General features: G+C 36.9%; 1 protein-coding gene and 1 non-coding gene across 3 annotated transcripts in view; both read right to left on the bottom strand.

Annotated features, from left to right (window-relative positions):
- Mdga2 (MAM domain containing glycosylphosphatidylinositol anchor 2) overlaps window positions 1-20075 on the bottom strand; it is a 730093-nt gene that overhangs the window by 78999 nt on the left and 631019 nt on the right. For both annotated transcript variants that reach the window (XM_034514333.2, XM_076941824.1), the window contains 2 exons: window positions 18750-19019; window positions 2225-2373 (listed from right to left, as the gene is read on the bottom strand). In XM_034514333.2, the coding sequence (XP_034370224.1) occupies window positions 2225-2373; window positions 18750-19019 (419 nt within the window). The remainder of the gene's footprint in view (window positions 1-2224; window positions 2374-18749; window positions 19020-20075) is intronic.
- LOC117717404 (small nucleolar RNA SNORA17) lies at window positions 11856-11987 on the bottom strand. Its single transcript, XR_004607898.1, has one exon. It is a non-coding gene; the product is annotated as a small nucleolar RNA SNORA17 (small nucleolar RNA).

Below are 20075 nucleotides of genomic sequence, written 5' to 3'. Positions count from 1 at the left end.
CATTCTCATGTGTGTGTACTTCTGCCCGTACATATCAATTAAATTAATGTAGTTTCTTTTTAGAAAGCAGGGCTATAATGCTGAACTGTGTAAATTTCACTGATTTAAGAATGTCACCCCCCCCCAATTGTAATGGGAATTTACTCCAAGGAAATATAAATGAAGAAGTCAGAAACTAAAGACAAACGTCTTAGAAAATAATTTAAAATATGAATTTTATTAAGACCACAGAAGAGGTCAGTGAGGTGGTTTACTGGGTAAAGGTGCTTGACTACATGTCTAACACCTTGGGTTAGATCTCCAGGACCCACACGAAGAATCAGAAAATGGCTTCTGCAAACTGCTCTCGTACCTTTGTACACATTCTCATGTGTGTACACTTCTGCCCATTCATATCAATTAAATTAATGTAGTTTTTTTTTTAGAAAGCAAGCCTATAATGCTGACTCTGTCAGCTGAGAGGAAAAAGATGTGCTAGCCTGAAATTTCTGATATTTATCAATCTTGTTAAGGAAAAATATGAGATTGGAAGGAGCAGGACACATTATTTTGAAACAGACCAGTGTGTTAACCTGGTCCTCCTGTAAATGGGATGACACTGAAAGATGTGTTCTACACGGTCAGGGCAGCTGATCACTGCACTCTGAGTACCTGCATAAGAGCGACTTATCTATCAAATGCCTTGTGTTTGCATGATTTTACTTTTCTGATTTTAAAACCAGTAATGATGAAGACATTTAACTTATAATGAACTTTGAACTCTGCAGAACTAGATATTTTCTTATCAAGGATTTGAATACAATACAATGGTTAGCTCTATGGTAAAACATCGGACAGGCTGGAAGGAGTTGATCTCCAGGAAACTGTTTTTTATTGTCTTAACTTAGATTTTCAGTCTCCAATTTACTTAAGGAATTGGAACATGAACTAAAAACATATGCATGATGGAAAGTTTTGTTTCAAAATGTTTTGCAATATTGAAATATCCACCTGAAAATATGTTATCTAACAAGAAACAAATTGAAGAGTGATATATAATTTAAAATTGCCATTCATATCAACAAGGAATGAGTTCATGTAAAGAATACATAAACCATTTCACAGAATTTATAACCTTCAGCTAAACTAGAATGATTTACTTCATTACTTTTCAATTTGCTAAATTATTTATATTCATCAGATATATGAACTTTTAAAACATTCTGTATATATCTTAAACCTTCAAGTAAAAATATGTAAGGACCCCTAGCCTCCTAGAGAAAAGGGTAATGGATTCATAAAGTAATAGTTTATACAAGACCATCTTAAATTCCTTTTGTAGCAGTGTATAATATGATTTCTTAAGCACATCTAAACATGTAGCCCTTTAGAAGGTTGAGAGGAAATTACTTTAATAAGTTTATTCCAGTAATATAAAATACATAGATTAATTTAATATATCAGTAAGTAATTCTTAGTGGTTCTGAAAAGTAATATTGTCATAAAATAAAATTTAGAGATTAAAAAAATTAAAAATAAATCCTATAATACATTCAATACTGTTGGGGGCTGACTTTTAGCAGAAAGCGGCTATCAGCTTTGCAGCCATCTTGAGCCATATACCCTGACATGAGACTTGAGTTACAATAGCCTACAACAGCTGAGAACACTCCGATAATCTTGGTTTAGATACCTTGAGATTAAAGGTGTGTGAGATTAAAGGTGTGTGACTTAAAAGTATGACTTAGAAGTATAGAGATCAGAGTTAGAGACAAGACCTAAGGGCATGATTAAAGGTGTAACTTAGAGGCGTGCCTTAAAATCAGACTATAGAAGACAGAACCAGAAGAGAGACTATAGAGGGAGAATCAGACAGGAGACACTTAGAGGAAGAGAGACTGAAGAATAAACGGATTGAATCACACCCTGTCTGGTCTCCATTCTTTGAGTTTGCCCTCACCCTCGCTCTTGCTGAACCTCGACCCACAGACCGGAGCAGCAGCTTGGGCCGGGATACAGTGGCTGCCCAAACGTGGGTTGGCCCAGGCCTCAACATTTTGCCCGGGCTGCAACATTTATTTTGGCCGCCCCAACGTGGGGCTAGTGTGGACCCCAACATTATTTTGGCGCCCGAACAGGGACTCGAGCTTGGGCCTCAACAAGGTAATTAATAAAAATTACAGCAACAAAGTCTCAACAAGGGACTACAATAAAACAAAAACAAAATAAGCACCAAATTTCCTACCTGCCGAATACCCAAACGGTATGCAACAATCCGATCCACTGCATCAGGATTCATTTGTGTCCACTGTAGGCTGTAAGAATACACTCGGTGTCGGTTCTGCCACACGGGGTTGTAGGTGTCATAGTAGAACTCTGGGGCATAGGCCTTTCCTGAAAGCAGAAAGTGAACCAGTATGACTGTAAACACATCAGGACTTCTACAGACTCATTCTTTTCTTGGTCTTATTAAAAATTAATATCTTTCTTCTGTAAGGAACTATTCTGCTTGTAAAGTCTTTTTATTAAAGTCAAGTCTGTTTCCTGGTTACTTTTGAGACTTTCACTAGCAATATGAGAAAAGGAGAATTGGGAATGACCCCAGGGTCATAGGCTAAGCAACTCAAAGAATGAAATTTCGACCAACTGAAACAGAGAGCTATTGAAGGATTGAATTTGTAAGGGAAGTTCAGGAAGAAGAGTTTTTAAAGAAATTTGATAGATAAATTGAATATATCCAGGATTTAACTACACTGGAATAAGGGAACACTAAGGATTGGAGGTACCGCCTGGTTAGTTTAAGGCATACTCACAGAAATTAAATGGCTGAGATTGAGGGCATTACTGAAAAGATTACTAACACAGAGAGAAGAAGATTAAGTTCTGTGTACTGATACAATCCAAGAACTGAAACAAGAAGATAACAGTCATTGAGCTTGAAAAAGAAAGAAAATTAAAATAAGAAAAGAGAGAAAATAAAAGAAAAAGCAGTATCATCAAAGAGGTGTAGAGGGATTAACTTCCTTGAAAAACACCTGATAGAAAACATATTTGTGCTTCTTCCTATTGTAGTCGGTCTGACATTAAGATTTAATGTTTTGAACCAACAAGGCATATGTTTATCAAACTCTAATGCCACAACAAATAAATGATACAGGAAACATTAAGCACAGTAATCATTAACCTAAAGTGTTTCTTCAGTGCTGACCGGAGAGAAATACAATGTTTGCCAGTTTGCCAGTAAAATTAGATAAGGCACATTAAATATCTGAATTCTGGTAACATGGATCCAAGTCCTAACAAAATACTGTGTGCAGTATTTTCTTTAATTGTTCAGTGAAATCCAGAATCAACTTTATCTTGGTATTGGCTGCAGCTTTAGTTTCTTTGGCTCATTTAGAACTTCTGATCCTAGAATTTAATGAGAAAAAAAATATTTATTGTTTTAATCCGCTTGCTTTATGACAACTTCTTTGGTATCTGTAAAATGATATAATTAGCTTGTGACTAACTAACTAAAATTGAAGTCATTCTATGAATAAACTAAAATTAGCTCAGAAACAGTTTTGAAATTAACTGAATAGCTTGTATTCCAGATAAAGGAATGTTGAACCAGAACAGACGTATCAATGAAGTATGAAAATGATATAGACAAGTAATCAGATACAATAAGATCTTGATTTTGATTCAAAAATAATGTTTGATAAAGATTTCCTTTTAATTGAATAATTATAATAAAATTTAAAGAGGAGGTGAGATTTACAAGGTACATAAATAGTATTTATTGGTAATAAAATAAATGTTGTCATGGTTATAGATCTTCCTTAGTTTTAAAGACACATATGGAATGTCTTCTCCGATACTTTACATTTGTTCTCTCTCAATCATAAGATACATATAGTTATAATGGAAATATAGTTTTGAGCTCTGACATCCAAACATGATATCTGCTGGTTGAAGAGAAAACAAATTCCCAACATTTTTTGTTGTTTATATAGCATTCATTTTTATTTTAGTTCTAGTGAGAATATAAAGAAAATATATTTTCATACATTTTTACATTCTAACTTTATTTTTATGCATGTTCCAGTTTGAAATTTTTAGATAAACTGACCTAAATCTCTATCCACTAACCAAACTTGAAGATCATTTTTAGACACATAATGCGTGTCAATATAAAGAGCTTAGATTTTAAAACATCTTTAAAATGATAGTGCTCAGAATTTTGCATGGAATTTTTATAATAATATGGATGTTATATTTTAGAGAAAAAATTTTAAACTTCTAAACTGAACTTTGAAAATGCAATTTCAAGCACGATGCTACAAATACACTGAAATGATTATTCACACTTAAACCACTAAGGTGTTTTAGATTATATGGATATTAAAATTTTCCAATAAAGTTATATTGCAAAAGTAAATAAAGACAAAAAGGAAAGGAAGTGATTGGTCAACAGTAAATATGTGCTCTGTAAAATCAATATTTCTCATAAAAGAGGCTGTAGGAAGATAAACAATATGTAAATTTACCTTAGATAATGAATTATAGAATATGTTTGAATATATATGAGGGATATCAGTTCATTTTTCATTTGCTGAAGAATCATTAACTTACTTATATAGGTCACTGTTCTAGGAGGTACTGATAAAATCCTCACAAATGAAATCAACTCCATTTTGCTTCAGATTCCAAGATACTGTAAGAGAAGTTTCCTACCAGAATAAACCATGATGAATTGCTGACATGACAGAGCTAGCTGAAAAACACTAACTACTCTCACATTTGTGGTCAAGAATGTCAGATTACATTATAATCAAATACCTTTGACAAAGTATGCTTAAACTTGCAAAGAAACAATCAAAGAATTCTTCCGAGGTCAAGGAACACAGAATTAAAAACAGTGAACAAGAGCATGTGACAAGAGGAATTGTTGGTTTTTATATTTGTGTGAGTTTATATATTGGTGTGAGTTGCATATTTAGGTCCAGGAAGATGACGTTATTGGATAAGACATGTCACCACATGTGAGAGGCTTGGTGGAAGCTAGAACCTCAGCAGTATTGGGTTCTAGATAGATATTGTTACTCGTCAATAAGCAGCAAGAATATTTGTGTGAATATAAAATCCTTTGCTACTGACTCCAAAGAAGTACACAAGAAAGTCAAGAAATACCACAAGAAAGGCCTCGTGGTATTAGATGCACATACTCTCAACCAAGAAGACAGAATTCTTCCCATACAAATATCCCTTTCCCTGTTCCAGTGATAGTGATTTCAAAATACACCAAAACAAACACACAAGAAAGTATACTACTGTATACAGCCAGGAAGGCCAATGATCTATAGCCGTATTGGACATATGATAATAGAAGCATGAAAAAGAACGAATCAACATGTTATACCTGGTGATATTATACAATAGAATATTAAAATTCAGGCACTGCTGGTCATCTGTGAAGGAATAATTCGCATTGCTTTTGATGTCATCGTTCTCCTTTATGATGAGTGAGTGGAAAGAGAATAACACTTTTAAGATGGCTACAGGGATGGAATATGGTTTTCATCCTGTCTACCAAACTATGCACATCTAAGGAGACTGTCATGTCAGTACCTATTATGGTGGTTGGCACAACGCCTATGCTTGAAGTAGATATAATAATCTAGGGTTGAACTATTAAGATCCATGTGTGATAAGATTAAGGGCTGAATATTTACCTTACATTTTAGTTATTCTGGAGTTATTTACTCAGTTTCCACATAAGTTAGGGGGAAATTGTATTATATTTTCTGATTTTCATTTACCAGTTTGTAAAGTACCTCATCGTAACAACTAACTGAATTCCCATTAATATCATTATCATAATAAAAGCAATGAGACCATTTAAAATTCAAACCAAAGATAGTAAATCTAAAACTTCTCACATGTGCATGGCTTAACACAAGAAGACTAGTTATAAAATCTATGGCAAACTTAGCACTAACACTGAAGGTATGCTGATTAAAAATAAACTGTAAAATTATTTTAGGAGCCATGGGTCTCTGTTTGTGTATATTTTCAGTATTTTCACAGTCAGCACTAGTAAAGTGATTGAGAATTAGAGTCATCATATAATTGTATAATGACTAAAGTGGTGACCAACACATTATAGACTGCCATGTGTATATGCAACAAACACATATAACTCTTAGTCTTCTATCACAGAGAGGAAAGCGTGTACAACAGTTGAAATCAGAATTTGTATTAAATAACAGAAAGGAGTTATCTTAAGCAACAGGAAATATGATACATGATTATTAAATCAAAAATGTTTGCTCTGGATCACTGTCCACATGCTTTCTACACCAGCTTCCAGTACCTCTGTGTATGGTTGCTAACATTTACCTATGTGCTTATTTGTACACAAACCTAGACTCTGTCACTTTTATAATAACTTATATCCTAGGATAGGAGTTGCATCTATACAGAGAAGGTACATCACTCCACCATGTCCCAAATTTAAACATAGAAATTTGTAAATCACCTGCTGTGGTGTTACGATCACTAATAGAAAAAGGCCCTCTGTCCACATACTCTGCCCTTCTTTATGTAAGGAACCTAAATTACTATGTGTCCAGGGGAGTCCTTTTCTAGTCCATATTGCATCATTGTCTGAAAAACATTATCAACTCAGGACTTTTAAAGAGAACAATTGATTGAGTAAATCTCTCAAGTGAAAACTATACATATTTTATTACACATTTAAGTCAGAAACAATGGATATGTAATAAACTGCCAATAAATGTATTCTGTCTTCTCCAATGCTATGTACTTTCTTAAAACAGAGTAGTATCAAAGTACATAAAAGCCTTGCTTTCATTTGAAAGACCATTCTTGTGGTGTATGTAGAGAGAGAGGTAATAGATAAATGAACTGGCCTAGAAACTCCCAGACTGCAAGAACTGAATGTTCATAGTATGAGTCTTAACTTCTTGGCAAGGTTGCTGCTGCACACATGGGTGCCCCATCCCTGAATATGAATGCAACAAAGACCATGCAGGCAGGGAACAAGGAGTGTTCCTGAGAAGGAGGAGGACAGAGGCCTTGCTGTTTGTTTTCTAGGAACATTTGTTTTCTCTAAAGCATATAACTTGAATTAATAGAGTAGATTTCACTACAGCTCCCCAGAATAATTATAACATCTGGGAATATGACTTTCAGAGCAGGATAAAGAAAAAAACTTTACTTTGCTAAGAAGCTCTGGGTTGGCTCTGATTTGAAATGGTTACTTGCCCTTAGTTAGTTCCCTGGGCTTTTATAAATTGCTGCCTTTATGGCATCTTAAAATGGAGACTAAAGTTTACTAGAATAATGTAAGAAGATTTCTCAAGCAAGAAATATCTCCTCAGTGAGATTCTATGATTTTGATTATTGCCTGTGTTTGGAAACAAAAAATTATAAACAAAAATATATTATTTATTTCTTCAATTTACAGCTCCATATGAATCTCTCTTTCCCTCTCCCTCTCTCCTTCCTTACCTCCCTCCCTCCCCCCCCCCAGACACACACACACACACACACACACACACACACACACATACACATGCATACACAAAACCTCTCCACTGGAAAAAAAAGACACATCATGTTTTGTAGTAAAACTCTCTCTCCTGACTGCTTTATGTCTAATTTCTGGCATGCCCTTGAAACATTATCTGTATTGTTCTTATCCATTAAACATCTCATCAGGATAATGGACAGATGCCAGGTGATTAAGCAGATAACTGGAGGTTAGGGCGACCCCTGTTGAGTCCCCTGATCTGAAAAGTTCTTTGATTCTTTCAATACTTGGTTTTATTACCACCCAATATCTACATGTGCTGGTGTTAGTTGTTGCTTGTCAAATTTAACACAAAATAGTACTATCTGGGAAGAGGAAATGTCAGTTTGGCTCATGGACATGTCTATGAGGCATCTTCTTGATTAATGATTAGCGTGAAAAGGCCTAGTTAATTCTAAACAGGACTCCTGGGTAGGTGGACCAGGGTTGTAGTAGAGACTGCATAAGCATAAGCTTCTACTACTACTGTAATAGAAGCTGCATAAGCACTGATAGCAAGCTGGTAGGCTGTATTCACCCTTGTCTTCTGCTTCAGTTTCTGACCTCAGGTTCCTGCACTGAGTTCATATCCTGACGTCCCTCAGTCATAAGCTATAACCTGGGACTTGTAAGATGAAATAAAACCTTTCCTCTCAATGTTGTGCTTTGTCAAGGTATTTATCATGGCGATAGAAAGTGAATTTAAATACCATGTAAAAACCATTCTAGGAACATTCATCTTCTCTAAAACGTAAGTTGAATCAATACAGTAGATTTTACTACAACTCCTGAGAATAACTACATCCATGAACCTGACTCTCAGAACAGGGTAGAGAAAGAACTTCAAACTAAGAGGCCTTGTTTCATTTTGTAAACCCCAGGTTAGTCAGGATAGGAACAGAAGGCATGAACCTGTATATATGATTAATGTAGACATTGTGAAGCACTTCCTATGCTTAAACCAATTTAGTTGGTGTTTAGTTGGTGGAAATCATTCAGGTAGTTGGTAGTGCTTTATTAGATACTTAAAGTTAGAATGGTCCTTAAGAAAAAAGAGACATCTGTGGCACCAAGGAATATATATTCTTTTCTCACAAGGAAAACTGAGATTTCAGACTATTTAACCTGCATGCATTACATCTCATGCATACTCCAAAATACACAAGGATGCTGTGAGAAGCAGTTTGGCATCCCTGACCCTCATTAGTTTTGCTGATAACTGTTAGCCTGTTATCTGAACAGCAATGGCATTGTCCACTTACACAATGGTGTTCACATATAATTTGATCCATATCTGCTGAATTTAAATTTTTATGTCTTTTGATACTGATTTATTTGGCCGTTCTGTCTTTTGAAACAAGGCATATAACTGAGAAAAATATAACAGTTACCCAGAGAAGAAAAATACTGCTCATTTAATGTCCCTAAAAACAAATATTTTAATACTGGTTTAGAAGGAAAGTGAACACAGGGTATTAGGAAAACTATTTTTTGTAACATTTATAAACATAATATAGATTGGAAAGTTGAATACATAATGTAGGTATCGTGAAGCATTTATTTAGTTGGTGAATATCATTCACATTCTTACTAGTGCTTTACTGAGACACAATGCACTTCATTACTGCAGTGCTGGAGACTGAATTCAGTGTCTCATGCAAGCTGGCATGACTCTGACGTTGAGCTACAGTTTTTTTCTCTCACTTGCACACATTTTAAGTGCAGATTTTCCTGAGTTTGGAAAATATGTATTACTTCATAATCTGTACTTCAAGCAAGACATAGACCCTACCCCTTTGAAATTACTGTTAAGCATCCTCGGTGTTAGAAAACCAAGACAGTTTTCTATGATTAGAAATTAGTGTTATCTGTTAAATTTTTCATATGCTACACTCATGAAGTATAAACTTTCCTTTCAATAACCATATTGCTTGAAGCTCATTCATGCAGCACGTTGCCGCACGTGCTGCTTGTTCTTTAAATCTCTACGACTAAGTTAAATGCATTTCATGAACTGCTCAAGGTTGTTCCCTTTCATCTGTCAACGGGTATTTGTTTTCTCAAAATTTGATGTGATTTCAGGTAGCACAGCCAAGATATTAAGCAGATATATTCTTACATATACTATAACTATATATACTAGTATATACTTGCATATACTAGTTCTCTGCATTCCTCTAGGGTAATTGCTAAGTCATCTTGATAACAGCATAAGACGTTTTATATTTCTTTAAAAAAAAAACCTTATTATTGGTTCCTTCTGAATTTCACATCATGTACCCCAAATCCCATTCATACCCGCATTTGCCTCCCCTCATACCTATCTTCCACCCTTGCAACCTCCTCCAAACAGAGGGAAACAATCTTGTGGAAACTGTAGTGTGTCAGAGTGTGTCCCATATTATACCATTTGTCCACACTTTCTTTGCTTGCAAATGTTCATGGCAATATCTCCTTGGTCTGGTATTAGGCCCCCAGATTCTACTACACTATTAATACTAGAATCTCACTGGGACTTCTCTTGAATATCCTACTGTTACCCTGTGTCACAGAGATGCTGTAGAATCAACCCTTTCATGCATTCCAGCAGTTCTTCGTGCCCTGGGTCTGGCCATCTGAGCTGCTCAGCCAGCTGGCTCTCCTGCACTCATGCACTCATGCAGGGTGAGGTTCATCAGCAAACTCCACATCGAGGGCCAGCTCTACTCTGCGCTCCCAAGTGAGGTGCAGTAAAAAAGGAACATGGCCAGTTTTCCCACTCTCATGACCCCAGGGCCAGCTCTCCTACCTGCCATCGATGAGGGAAGGGAAAAAGGCTTCTCTCCATTGTCTGAGCCACTTCCCAGCAGACAAGAGGCAGGGCAGTTCGGCAGTTCTCTTGGGCTCGTGCCCTTAGGGAGGCTCACTTGCCACCTCCACAGCCAGGTCCAGTTCTACTGTTGCCCAGGAGAGGTGAAGGGTCTACTTTCCCGAGGGCTGAAGCAAGGGAGGGCCTGCTCTTCTGCTCTCAGGATCCCATAAGGCCAATTCTCCCACCTGTCCCCAATGGGAGGGCAAAAGGGAGGAAAGGGGAATCTCTCTCTCTCTCTCTCTCTCTCTCTCTCTCTCTCTCTCTCTCTCTCTCTCCCTTTTTCCCTCCCTCCCTTCCTCCCTCCTTCTCTCTCTCAGTGATGTCACAGCACAGCAGACAAGAAGTGAGGCCAGCTTTTCCATGTCATGCCTTTAAGGACAGCTCACCCACAACCCCCACATCCAAGGCCAGCCCTACTGTGCTACCCAGGTGCGGTATAGAGTCTGTTCTCCCTGAATGATGCAGCAGGTAAGGGGTAGGGCCAGCTCTCTGATACTGATGATTTCTGGGCAAGCTCTCCTTCTTGCAGTAGGTGGCAAGGTGTAGGTGGGTGATGGCATCTCTCCCATGCCCATGTCACCGAATGGAAGACAAGTGGTAGGGTCACCTCTCTCCATTCTTGTATCTTTGGGACATAGCTCACCAGCAGGGAACTTCCACAGTGTACTGAAGTCTCACTGTTCTGAGTACTGCAGCTAGCTAGGGGTGAGGTCAGCTCTCCTTGCTCTCATGTCCCCATGGTCAGCTCTCTGGAGATGCCCAGGTGAGGGGTGTAGCCAGTTCTACACTCCCCTCAGATATCACCTCAGATATCACCGTGTCTCCATGGTGACACACAAGGACATCTGCCTGGCCTTTAGTGGTAACTGACCCCTGCTGCTTCAGGGCCACAAACACAGGCATGGTCCCCCATGGCAGCATAAGCCAGGACCCTATCATATTCCCAGGGTGCATCATGGGCTACTCACATCAGGCTGTTCCTCACTACCCTTGAGTCCCCAGTTCTGCTCCTCTTCATTGTGCCCACGTCCTTCTGTTTCTCTTTCTTTCCCATTTCTCCATCACTTACTTTCTCCTCTCGGTGGTGTTCAAGGTCTTTGAGTGTCTCAAGAGTGATCTCAGAAGATCTATACTCCACTTGTGCATTATAGCTTTGCACCGAGGTCATCTTGGGCATGGTATGATTTGCCAGGCCTGTACAATGCAGGTCTGGTGGTCACTTCAGGCTAGTTCAGCTCATGGCACCCATCTGGTGGTCATCTCAGTCTTGGGCTCATGCCTTGTTGGACCTATCTGCACGGCCCTGTGCAAGGGTCATCTATCTCTCCAGTTCATTCGATCCCAGGCAGGGTTCTTCTAGCCTCTGGCTTTATTCCCATCCTCAGAACCCATCAGAGCCTGTGCAGTGTCAGACTGGTGGTAGTTTCAGGCTTGCCTTTTGCAGGGAATGTTAGGCCACTAATCATTCAGATGTCCACAGGTCAGAACACTGAGCATAGACATAGGTTCTCTCCTCTCTGCCACCTACTGATGCACATGTGACACAGTGACCACACCTGCAAAGCCACTAGGGGCAGAGTTTACATTTTATAAACTGAATTTGAATTCTTACCAATAGTTTGAGGTAGAATCAGTGCTTTGATGTGTTCAACATTTGATATTGCCAGACCTTTAAACTTTAGTCAATAAGATTGATGTGTATATGTAGTATGACCTCATTTTGGTTTAAGATTCTTTTTTATAATACATAGTTCTATAATACATTTTCATATGGTTATTGGCCAATTATATACTATTTTCTGAAATGTCTACTATAGTTTTTTTTTTCATAAATTTTAAGTTAGATATTTTCTTATTTGGCTAAAAGAATTGTTTATATACTTGAGATATTATGTTTTGTTTCTGCTTTTTCATTTCTTAATATCTTTGGAACAAGAGAAGTCTACACTTTTATTAAAGTCTAATTTTTTAATAACTGAATTTTATGTTCTGTTTTTGAAAAGTCTTTACATTTTCCGAATTTGTTCTGATTTCCTCTTACAGAACATTATAGTTTATTTCCTTATAACTAGATATTTAGTCAGTTTTATTCTTATGTGTAATGTGAATTATTGTTTTGGGGCTTTTAATATAGATATACATTTGTTCTAGTACAATTTATCCAAAGGAATACCTTTAGTGTGCATGTGCATGTGCATGCGTGCGTGCGTGTGTGTTTGTGTGTAAGCCTCCGTGTGTATAAGTGTAAGGGTAGGCGTGCTCACCTTTACATGTAGAGACCAGAGGTAGATATAAAGATATCCTTCTCTATTGTTTTCCAACTTACTTTTTTTTTTTTCAGGTAGGGTCTCATTGAACCTGGAATTCACTGTTTGGGCTAAACTGGCTGAACAGCAAGCTCCTAAAATTTGCTTGTACCTCCAGTGCAGAGGTTACAAATAAGTGCCTCTATGCTAGCATTTAAAATTGGGTGTTAGGGATCCAAACTTAGGTTGCAGGTTTTATTCAGCAAACATTAACGTACTCAACCATCTTCCCTGACTACTTGTTTTCTAGCATTTTCCTCCAGTAGACTGTGCTAGTGTTTTTAACCTTTCAACTACTCCACATATGTAACCCTAGAAGTCTATTTTATGTATTCTGTATCCAATCCCAGTGATGTATTTATTCATCATTATTCAAAACTGCACCACTTTGATTAACTTGGCTTTATAGCAGCATTAATGTGAGATAGAATGACTTTGTTCATTTTTCCTTTTCTGTCATAAAATTGTAAAATCTAGAATAAGTGTGTGATTTCCTATCAAAAAAAAAATTAGGAGTTTTATTAGAATTGTTTCAGTCCATAGAGTCCACAAAGAAGTTTGACATTAATATACATCAAAATAATATTTATTCTTTCTATCCAAGAATATGAACAAAGGATAATATTTAATATTTTGTATTTAATTTTTTTGAAATATTTTGGAATTCTCATTTTGTATTTTACACACATTTTATTAAATTTATTTCCATTTTGATGTCATTAGTTGCATATTTTTTACACTGAGAATTCAACATAGTCATTGCAGTTAACTCAGTATACAGTATATTCACGAGTTGGAAACGTAGATTTAAGTAGTCGTGGACTAAAATATTTAGTAAAAGAATGTGTTTGTCCTAAACATGTATAGAATTCCTTTTTGGTCACTGTTACATAAAGAACATTACGATCAACTATTATCTATCATTTTCATTGTACTAGGCATCATAAGTAGCTAGTTATTAAAGTATGCAAGAGATCATCTAGAGATTTTATTCAGACTTTGTGCCGTTGTATACAAAATCAACCTACAAATGCCAAGGGACAGGCATACACAGACATAATCACCGATTTGGAACAATCTTGTATTGTGCCATTCCTAAAATATATGATTAATTTATATTGATTTTCCAAAAAGTTTCTTAGATTTGCTATAAAAATATGACTCATCAAAAATGTCATTTTATTTCTGTCTCTCTAAGCCATACGCTCTTTTCATTTATTTTCCTTATAGGTTTGCAGTGTCAAGGACCTCCAGTATAACATGGCTTCTAGAAAGACCGTTTGTCTTTTTTCCAATATTACAAGTAAGTTGTGTAATTAACGCATTATCCACTCTGATGCGCGCTATAGTGATCTATAAACATGAGTCAAATAAATGTGCTTAGCGGAGTAATTCACACCTTCGAAAACAATTAACAAATTTATGTCTGCATATTATTTCAAATTCTGATATATGGAAGCTAAAATAGTCAAGTATAATTATACAGTAGTCTACCCTGGTATTATTTCTTAGTTTATGAATTTTGAAGTTTTATTATTATATGTGCAGATATTTACAGTCCTTTCAAGATTATTAAATGCGGCTCTTTTCTCTTCTTACTCAGTTTACTCCCTTGGAATTGACTTTATAAATAATAACATAGCCGTGTCAGCTGCCTCCTGTCTGCCCATTGTACCCATGATGTATCCCCTATACTTCTCCTGTGCCTTTGTATTTGTGGTATGAATCTGGACCATGAAAGTATGTATATTGTAGATCATTTCTTTTCAAACAATTCAATCTAACACTTTTAACAGTTAACTGGAATGCTAATTTCATTCACATTTAATACAGTTACTAACAAACTTGAGTTTGCCATTAGTTCCTTTAGAATTCTTTTTATTTATTGTCCTTCTCCTGTACAATTTTGAATAAATCTAAACATACTTGATTTTCTATCATGTAATATTCTTAAAACTTAGAAATCCTTGAATGGCTTAAATTATGCTACTTTCATTTGTCAGTTCCTGTTGAAAACCATATTATGCCAGTTAGCTATATTACAGTCATCACACTTCCTGAGAGCCATGCTCATTCCACTTCACAAATATTAGCATATGTTAGTTGTAAAATGTTATAAATATGCACTTAGACCCACTTGTTATAACTTACTGTTGAGTCAGAGTTTGACTCATGGTAGACTGGACAGGAAATGCTGAGACCTAGAAGTTGCTCACAGACACTGCAGTGGGGAAGGATAGTAAGGTAAAAATAGAGTGTGAGGGTTAAAACGGCAAAGCTAGCAGCACTAACGATGAGAGACAAAAAAAAAAATGTGTGCAGCTGGCTATGAGATAGCAGAGTGCTCTTGAGAAGAAAGAGACAGACAGGCCCTGGTGAATGGTGGGCAGGATGAATAGCAGTGTGAGGCATTTCCCCTTTGGGAAATGCAAGGTCAGTATTATTGCTTCTTACATATTCATGATTTTAATACATTGCTTCTAATGCAGCTGATTGCAGTAGACTAAACTGTGAGGTTGGCCTCTGTTCAGCTTGACTGTACCCAAAGGACCCGATAGAGAGAAAGATGCCATGAGCGCTGCTGCTGCTTCTGAGTAGCTGTGAGACAGAGCAAAGATGACTTAATTTGATTTCATCAACAGTATTTAGGACATCTACAAGGTCAAAGGGAGCATCCCCAGGCAGTGCCTAAGGGCTGGCTCATAGTCAAGGTCAAGATTAACAAAGCCAGAGTCAGAGATTAACAAAGCAGCCCTGGCTTTTAACACTAAAAACACGACCCTCTCTCTTTGTCAGGAAATCATGCACAAACTGTGGGGTCCTCTAATTTGTCAAATCATGACATTACCTCAGTCTTCACCCATTATCCCATGAAAGACCCTTTGGCCAGTTTGCCACAGTGACCTGCTGGTACCCCTCTCACTGCCTCTGAGATCTCTACTGTCTCTTTACTAAATCCTTGTATCTTGGAAATCTCCCTCACCGCTTTACTTTTCTGGAAACTCATTAATAAAGTGTGAGTTCTCGCTCACTCTTACAAGTGTCTGCACCATTAACATTTGCTGGAGTCATTCACAGATATGACATTTTCCTTCACCCAGAACCCATAAAACCCCTACCCAGCACAATCTCTGTGTGACTTTCTTTGTTCCCTGAAGCTGGTGAACTCAGCTAGTAGCCCTGCTCCCAAATAAACCTGCCTTTTTTTTCTTTTAATTTGACTTGAATTGGCATATTTCATTGACAAAGATAACCTATCAATGAGCATATTTCACCCAATTATGATTGTGGTTTTATAAACCCAGAACATAATAATGAAGCCGTAGCCCATCATGTTTATTATGTACCCATAAAGACTTATCAAGTATTTTCCTCATTGTAAAAATGTCATCAGTTAAGACACTGGTACATAGTCTTGTGTTATAGTTAGTTGTAACAGTGACTAACAAAATAAAAAACATACCTCATAGCTGATGTTGTGTGCATAATTTTTTAATTAACATGATTACATCATTTTTCCCTTTCTTTCAGGAATGCTATCTCTGATATAATTCTCTTTTGAGAGCTTTTTTACTGACACATACTCTATGGAAATACCCACCTCTCCATGTATTTCCCTTTATTTAGAATTTGAACTTTTCCTCTTTTTTAAAAAAAAAAATTCATGTTATGTGGAAATCTTGGAACAATAATGTTGACCTGAGACTGAAGAGCACACACCATGAAAAGAAAATAACACCTGTGGGTATTTCCTTCCCCTCTGTGAGGGAACTCATAACAGGTTTATTCTTTTCCACGGTTATCAAAATCCACTTGCTGCACCCCATGAATGTGAGGTAGAAGGATGGAGCTCAGAGCTTCTTCTGGTCTCAGCTTGTCTTCTCCTTTTAAAAGAGAAGTTGGGTCACATAGGGAGGAACAAATGGAAATCTTAAGGAAGCAGCATGGTCCGAACCCTATAGCTAACGTTAGAGACCAGTAACGTGTTAGACAATTGGAAAGTGCCTACGGCCAAAAGAGTTGAACAAGCCATGCAGTTAATTTCCTGACCTTCTTTTTATTAATGAATAAAAGTCAGATTCCTTATTTGTACAAACATGAGAAAAAGAAATTGCCTCTACATGATTCCTAAGGTTGTCAAAAGCAATATGTAGGAAAGGATTAACTGGGTCATGTTGGGGGATGGCTTTGTGCACTGTGTGTTCAGATAATGATTTCTATATGAGAGATATGAATGTAGTCTGGATTTTTAAATTGTCATTATTATGAAGCATTTTCTGACACAGTATTTTGTAAAACATCATCTTATTGTTCAGTAAAGAGATGATCAGTCTATTATCTGGACAGGAGAGAGAAGGCAAGACTTCTGCACTCACCTGGAGAGAGAGAAAGAGAAGGACTAAGTGGGAGAGAAGAGATTCTCTGTGAGATACTCGCCATGAGCAGGGGAGTTTCAAAGAGGATGGTGTGAAGCAGAGGCATCAGGAGGAGACTCAGATGGCAAGGACTGGAGCACAAGGTTGGGAGCCTAGGCCATCATAGTTGAGGAAGAATAAATGAGGAACTGCCCTGCTATAATGCTGAAGCTTAAAATAAATTTATTAGGCCTCTATGTCCTTTATTTAGGAGCAAGGGGGTACATAGAAAAGCCTCAAATTACCTTTACAGAATCAGATGGTTCAGCATGTAAGGTCACTGAAAACCAACCCGACATCCCAAGTTCCATCCCTGGATTCATATGGTAGAAGAGAACTGAACCCTGTAAACTGTCCTCTGACCTCCACACATGTAAGGTGCACACCCTCACAAATATACACATACTCATACAAAACAAATAAATAAAACTGTCATACATTTTTGAAAAGGGGTAGAGAATAAACTAGAACATTGTATCAATTGTCTGTTGAATAACAGACAACAAACACTCAGTTATAAATTTCACTACATTGGCAATGCCCCTGGCCCAAGTGAAACACACTGTTCTAGGAAATGTTGGCTTAATAGTTTACTTTAAGAGTCAAATTCTAGAAGGCTTTCATTGACCTGGGCCAAAGTAAAAGAGTCTTGTAAAATCAAAAGGGAGTCCAGTGGAGAACACAGTTTCATATTCCTTGATAGTAAAGCAAATTTTGTCTCTCTAATATAATGTTTCAGGAAGCAAAAATGGCTCAACGAAAATCCAGCTTTAGAGAGATTGCTCAAAACCAGAACCTAACACCTAGATTTCTTATTAATGAACAAGTTTTCAGTCCAGAATATTTTCATATTTTTTAATAATAGCTTTTCAAAGATGACACAGGGGCCAGCTTCCTCATTTAATATCACAGATGATCTAACAGCTGTAATTTTACTAAAAGAAAATAACAATGAAAAGTTAGTTTCCTTTTAATAGATTTCAAAAACTCTGGTTCAAAATTGCAAAAGAGCATATTTGCCGTAGTGTAGAGAATATCACGATAATTTCAGCAAGGGTCTAAAATTATACAAATGGGACATTCGATTGTTTACGACTTGAAAACTCATGCGTCTTTCTCCCCATTTATCATACCTTGTATATAGTTTATTGCTCTGCCTTGAAATATCTGAGAACATGTGTCAAGCCAAGAGCAAACCGAAAACCTTGGCCATTGAGAGGCAATAAATAGTAAGAAAACAAAACATTTCTGCTCCTCATAAAACCCAGCAGCCCAGGTGTCTATCTCCACCTGCAATCTTATCTCGGTAATTCTATTGACCACAATCAGGTGTGCTATCACTGAAACGAACTAACAAAATCAGGAGAACTTCTACACTTCATTGGAATTCAGATAAACGTCTGTCTGTGTTGTTTTATAGGCACAGACATTGTTCTCGCCGGAAAGACAGACTTGCCCTGGAATGTAATCAAGTAAAAGTTGCAATTAGAACAACCAAATTGCAGATTTATAAACCCATCCATTTACAAAGTGATTTCATTCCACCATCCACGTAAGCGTAAGATCCGTTGCTCCAATGGCATATAGTTTTTAAAAAACAAAGTAATTTCCTGTCCTACCTGTAACAAGAAAGCTGCATCTTCCTGCTCCGGCTTCATTTATGATGCTGCAGTTATAAACTCCATAGTTTTCATTGGAAAGACTCTTTAGTGGGTACTCTGTATACTCCTGAGAGTCAAACTGACCAGTCCGTAATAATTTATTGCCCAGACGCCACTCATAGGTCAGCACTCGTATTGGATAGGCTCTCAGGACCCTACAGCTCATGGTCACGCTTCGGTCTTGTCCTTGACGGATTTCCAAGAATGCTGGTTCCACAGCTGGAGGATCTGGGAAAAGATAGGTTAAAAGAGAATGAGGCTTTCAAAATTGCAATCTCCTTGACTCTTCAGTTATGAGTGGGACATTTTTAATAACACATGTTACAGAAAACAAGGATAAGAGGTGGGTAGAAAATATATTTAAACTGAGCCAGGAAATAAAGTTTTCTCAGTGTAGGCAATTAATAATTGTTTTATTAAACATATAACTCATTGTTTTATAAAAAAAATTTACAGGCAAAATAACAATAAAACATTCTTTGTTTCCTTCCAGCTGCTTCCAGAAAAAACCCACTGTTGTCATGATTATTTGTTTACATGGTAAGGCACTAATGAGGTTATGAATGCACAAACAGAATTAAGACAGGACTTGAAGTTCATATGAGAATGAACAGAAGGAAGAGTTCTGTTGCATCTGTAAACTATCGTTATCACTTGTTGAGCTCAGTTTGTAAATCTGATGCTTATTGGTTCCTAAAATAGGTAAGACAAATTCATAAAAGTTTTCAGAGGGATTGGTTTGATTTCCTTGGACTGAAAGTCAACAGTATCCATGTATAAACCTTAAGCACACTTTGAAAATTATACCTCAGTTTAGGATGGTTTTCATTTCCACTGTAATAACTCACTTATTTGGTATATTTATGATTTTTTTCATATCATTAAAACTGGCTACCAAAGCTACCAAACTTTTTTTTTTATTTTGATGATGAAATTTTCAATAAACAATTTATAGGATACAAAATACATGTCTTTTGCTTTTAAGAACCTAAAATACAAAACTTTGCTAAACCTTCTAATAATCTTCAATAAAAAATTAATCTCTGAAATTGATGTGACCTATGCATTTTTAATCAAGGAAGCTGTATCAGCATACAGGGCTGAAAGGATTGGTAAATCTATCCTTAACTAGATGGTTACGGGCCCCTTGCAAATTGTGCAGTATGAAAACTGTGCAGCTGTACCTGGTGGTCTTTACTTCACAGTGCTTACAGGTTTGCAGAATTGATTACTAAATCTGGAATTCTGTGGGACTGTGAAAGGTATCTTGATCCCTGGTTTAGC

The sequence above is a fragment of the Arvicanthis niloticus genome, chromosome 11 (assembly GCF_011762505.2).
Source record: "Arvicanthis niloticus isolate mArvNil1 chromosome 11, mArvNil1.pat.X, whole genome shotgun sequence".
NCBI classification, from domain to species: domain Eukaryota; kingdom Metazoa; phylum Chordata; class Mammalia; order Rodentia; family Muridae; genus Arvicanthis; species Arvicanthis niloticus.
The sequence above is the reverse complement of the archived record's forward strand: the minus strand, read 5'-3'. Positions and strand labels throughout refer to the sequence as shown.